This window comes from Chenopodium album, chromosome 16 (assembly GCF_948465745.1).
Source record: "Chenopodium album chromosome 16, dcCheAlbu1.1, whole genome shotgun sequence".
Taxonomy (NCBI): Eukaryota; Viridiplantae; Streptophyta; class Magnoliopsida; order Caryophyllales; family Amaranthaceae; genus Chenopodium; species Chenopodium album.
In genome coordinates, this window is record NC_137849.1 from 6,566,828 (window position 1) to 6,571,941 (window position 5,114).

At 37.4% G+C, this 5,114-nt stretch overlaps 1 protein-coding gene across 1 annotated transcript; it reads right to left on the minus strand.

Annotated features, from left to right (window-relative positions):
* Positions 1 to 1,306: 1,306 nt before the first annotated feature.
* On the minus strand, positions 1,307 to 4,744 carry LOC145583826 (type I inositol polyphosphate 5-phosphatase 8-like). Its single transcript, XM_081640792.1, has 7 exons — positions 4,645 to 4,744; positions 4,375 to 4,456; positions 4,041 to 4,151; positions 3,354 to 3,965; positions 2,401 to 2,673; positions 1,967 to 2,165; positions 1,307 to 1,756 (listed from the first exon to the last, which is right to left on the minus strand). Exons 1-7 carry the CDS (start codon positions 4,742 to 4,744, stop codon positions 1,655 to 1,657), a joined length of 1,479 nt encoding a protein of 492 aa, XP_081496918.1. The 3' UTR covers positions 1,307 to 1,654.
* Positions 4,745 to 5,114: the final 370 nt, after the last annotated feature.

The following is a 5,114-nucleotide window of genomic DNA, read 5'->3' on the forward strand; positions in this document are numbered from 1 at the left end:
GAATCGATTGATCTTGAGAAGAAGGTCTCTTTCACAGTTGCTCAGACTGCAACAGAAAAAGACGAACGTGAAAGGGAACAGAATCTACATAAGCAGGTACATATCATATATTGGAGATGTCTGCTAGAAGTTAAATCTCATTGCAAACTTGTCATTTACTATTATTAGGATTTCTTAAAATGGAACTTCTCCAAGCTAAACCACAATGTTTGTCAGTTGTATATTATATATTATCGGGAAGTTCTGTGACTGATTGATATTGTGCTTCTGGAACTCTGCAGCTGCAGCAAGATGTTGTTGACTTAAGAAAGAGACTGGGGCTGATTGAGACAATTATGAAGGACATCAAGGAGTTACAGAACTTAAAAAAATATCCTTATTGACTGTATTATTTCCGTGTTTTTATTACAGTAGTCATATGAAAAAGGATAATGTCATTTGTTAAATTTAAAAGGATCTGCTACTTTTCTTCCCATAGCATCTGCACTGGAATTCATTGCTAGCTACTCAATCAACCTCAGTTCTGGTTGGTACATAAATTTTAGGATGCATTGCCAACTTTTCTATATTTCAGAATGGCATTCATCATTTATCTTCTTCATTACGACGTTCAGAATGGCATACATCATTTATCTTCTTCATTAGAAATGCATACAACCTTTGCATGTATTGGTCTTAGTAGTTATTCTATATCTCATCGGCTATTGCGATGCGGAATAAACCACTTGTTGACATAGACTATAAAAAAAATAAAAAATTCACTTACACTAAGATAGTTGTTGAGAAGTTAATTTCTTGATAATCTTATAAATTTCTCTATTTTTTTTTTTTTAACAAAGGTCCAAAAAGGATAAATTTCTCTTATTACTAATGTATCTGTATAAATTCTTGCTTAAAATGTCTATACATGTCATGTTGTCTTTGACTGGATACAAGCAGACTTCTAATATGGAGGAGAAATGTGCTCTCTTCAGTGAGGAGTTGCAAAGGAAGTGTATTTGTCCTAATTGTCATCTTGATAACTCAGAGGCCTTGGCAGAACTACTTCAGGCAATGGAGCTAAGTTGATTTCCTGTAAGCATTGCATATGGTTTTGCCCTTTATTCATGTTGATAATTGATTAACGTATCTCATTCAATAATAGTCTAAGTCACAGATTTTGAGATACATTGAATGTGCAAACCATTTAATTACCGATGAGTTGGATATACAAATAAGATATGATGTTGTAAAGAGGTGAGAAAAGTTGCATATGTACACTGTAGAGCAGCCTGTTTGTTACTTCAATTCGTATCCTTCTTTTTTTTGCAAGCACTTGTGTGCAAATGATCAATGTATACACAAAACTCTGGTGCCTTTTCCCCTCAGTTTTGCATGAATGGCTTTTGTCACATTGTTTTGTGTACTTTGTGTTTTTATCTTCTGCTAAAAGAAAAGAGGGGAAAAGCGGAGAAAAATTACAACTGATGTCCAATCATCCCCTCTCCACTTCCATCACCTAGATGGTGCTTAGGAAGAGAAGATGAAAGAATGAAAAATTGTATGGGGCTATAAACATGAATATTGATATGGAAGAGGGATGTATGGTAGTTATTTTCACCTATAGAACCCTGGTAAGCTGTAGCAATGTGCCATGTGAAACACCAGCTTAATACTATGATCTATGTTGAGTATTATCTACAGTCTCACGTGCTGATTCTTCTGTTTCTGCCTTGATCAGTGATAATAACGTACGTTTAGGGGTGGTGGATTGTCCCTGTAATAATAGAACAAATTAGCGTTAGTGAGGTTATTATTTATTATTTATAATTTATAAACTGATTGAATCTGGTCAAACATCAGTAAAGATGATTAGTGATTTCATAGATTGACCCTTACACAAAAAACCTTCAAGAGTAACTCCCCTGCACAGCCTTTTAATTGCTACATCAGGTAATGAAAATATATTTCACTTTAGGATACTTACTTGAGGTGTATCAAATCTAGAGAGATTCATTGAAGTAAGAAACTTGCTTAGTGCAACCGTCTTTGAGTTAGCAGGTCCCAGGACATCTACTTCTGTGGTAAAAAGGGCAGAGACAGGCCTATGGTCAGAGAATTTACTTTCTCCACGAACATAATTAAGTTGCTGTATCCCTTTCCCAAACCACATAATCCTGTCACACCTGAAATCACATCAATTCTCCTTAGTTCCATTTTCAAATTTATTGAGGTCGTAGTGTAGATTTATCTAAAGCTTCTGAGGTCTATAGAGTCTCTATAAGATTACTCATAACTTGCAAGCCTTAGATAAGGTCCATTGCTACATACAGTATTCCATGACATATTAATCATATTGTATCATTCATACTGGTAAGCACTGAACATCAATTAATAAGTTTTACTGAACTATGACAATACCATGCTGGGGTTCTTCTCTTTTCTCCTGTATTTGGATTGAAGGGGGCATGCTTATCTCCTGTGTATCGATTGCCAAGCTCTACAGAGTACTTGTATGTTGGTGCAAACTCAATATCTCCTTCTTTCCATCCTTGGAATACTCCTCGTTGTTGTTCCTTCTTAAGCTGGTCAAACTTTTGCAGTTCTTTCCACTTCTTCTTTCTTATTAACTCCCTGGCCTTGTCATCGTCCATGCATAGTCGGTAGTTCAGGTCACCAAACCAAAATATTCGGCTGTTTCAAAACTTACACAGTATGATTATAGCAGAAATGACAAAAATAATACAGTATATAACTCATAAGTCATGATTTTTGCTTGTGGTACTATTCTAAAGTACAAGTACTGCTCTATTAGAAATTGTCTTTTCGTTAGTCTTAAGTCTTGATGCATTCAGCTAAGGCTGTGACCATCTTGGCTTCCTAGTAGGGCCTGGACATCCTGTTCATGCCAAAATTCCATCTGGGATTCATGTTGGCATAAATATCTGTGAAATCTTCCTATTTTCTTGGTTTTTTCAGCACCAGCTGCTAGGTTAGTCAGAATAACTCGAGATACTGAATTCAGGCAGTTGCTATTACCCCGGAACTTTAATTACCATCAAACTAAATGAAGCATGCATACAATTATATGAAATTGGTGTTGTGCTATAGTGTTGTGACTACTGTCTCTGAGAAACCATATTGAAAGACCTTAGTCATGTTATCAATATCATGGGACCTGTGATTCTTGTTGGTGAGATATCAAGTTTTCTTGTATGGCAGGTTTTCTACCAATTCAAACACAAACTTCATGAAATTGTTCTTCTGTCACCAAGAAATAATGATGGGATACCTGTTGGGGTGTGGGTGTGTGTTGGGGGGGTGGATGGGGGGGCTGGTGGCCTGGTGAGGACCATGAGGTATAGAATGCTTACTCGTGTCCGGATATGGTGGGAGGAAGAGGATCATCAAACTCTTGAGGAAGTCGAGGGAAGGCTGTTCGCTTAAAGATCTCCCCTACCTGTTGATTTCTTCGCAATTCATCCCCTTTCTTCTGGCCAGAAGCCAAATGAGCAGTAATGAAGCAAAAACTAGTTCCATCTATTGACATGCTGACTGAGACAGCACCTTTGTTTCCCAAGCAACCCATTATACCACAAGCAACTGGAAATGCCTTCACATTTGAAACTCGGTACTTCCTTATAATATCCCTTTTCATCCATACACTTATGAAGATTCCTACCATCTTCTTGCTGGCCATCAGTTTATATGCAGGATTTCCTCCCTGCTCCCCGCCATGTAGAGTTTTCATTCTCTCTCTCTGCGGAGTTGTGCTCCTTCTAAATCTTGATTGTCCTCTAGAGTTCGAAGGTTTGGCATACTCGTAGTCATCACTAATTATTGGAGAATTCATCGTAGGTGTCAACCAAACACACCCAACTTTGTTGTTGAGAGTTTTTCCTATCAACAGGTTCCATTTTCTCGCGTCTGTATAATCTTCCAGTCCAATTACTGTCATTGTTTTAAGAGGGACAACCTCTTGAAACCTGTAGAAACAAGTTCAGTTCATTCAGGGCTTCTGTTTGGATCATGATATGCAAATGCTTCAAAATGTTACCTACCCAAGAACGTAGATGTCCACTGAGTTCTTTAAATTTAGCCATTCATCCAAATCTGCAGCTAGGCTTCCTACTGGTGATTTTCCGCCGACATTCCATGTCCCCACGAAAACTCTGGTCCAAACATGTCAACCACACACCACCATTACAATAATAAAATCTAAAATTAACATTTATGGACTGTTTGGTAGGCAGTAATGAATGTTACAGAACATCTTATTTTATATGATAGGTTCCTTCCCAATGTTCATTATGATGCAATTTCTTTCCAAAACACGAACCTGTCTAACAGAGTGTTATAGATGGTCAATGCAACGAAATGGCCTGAATGAATTACCTTAGCTCATGGGTTAATCCTGATGATTTGATATCTCTAGATGTGACAAAACTATGGCTCTGGTATTCCTCAGGTTCACTATCTGCAAGAAATTCAGCATTATCAATAACAGATTATGCAGAAGCAAACAGTCTGAAGATGATTACAATCAAAGTCACAACATGAAAACAGCATTGAACAAATGCAGAAGATAAACTTCTTTTCAATGGAGAAAGGGGGGGGGGGGGGGGGGGGGGGGGGGGTAAGAGAGGGAAAGTTGCAGTTTCACACCTGAAACTTCAGCAGGGCTAGATGGCTCGGATTTCTTGGCTTTCTTCCTGAGCCATTTCTGAGACCTGCCAGATGACGACCTTAACAATTCACTGCCCATTGCTTAACGAGAAGGCGCTGTCGTCCATGCAACAATTAGAACGCCTTACAGTAAGCCTTCTGACTTTTAAATTTCAGGTTTATTTTTTTTTCTTTCAGAGAGTCAGGTGAATGTGGTAAGCTTCCTTGTTCTGTATTTTTTACCAAACTTTGGGCAAAATTTTTGTGAAAATGGAAGAAATTGTATTTTCTTGCAAGCAAGAAAATTTCAATAATCAGATTGTGAATGATTAAACAAATCACGTACTGAGCTGGCTTATGATAGACGTGATAAGCTTAATAGATCATATGCTAATTATAGTTTAAGCATTAAAAAGGTCAAAGTAGGTTTTTTATTGGTTGAATATATATATAAAGGTTGATATAACATA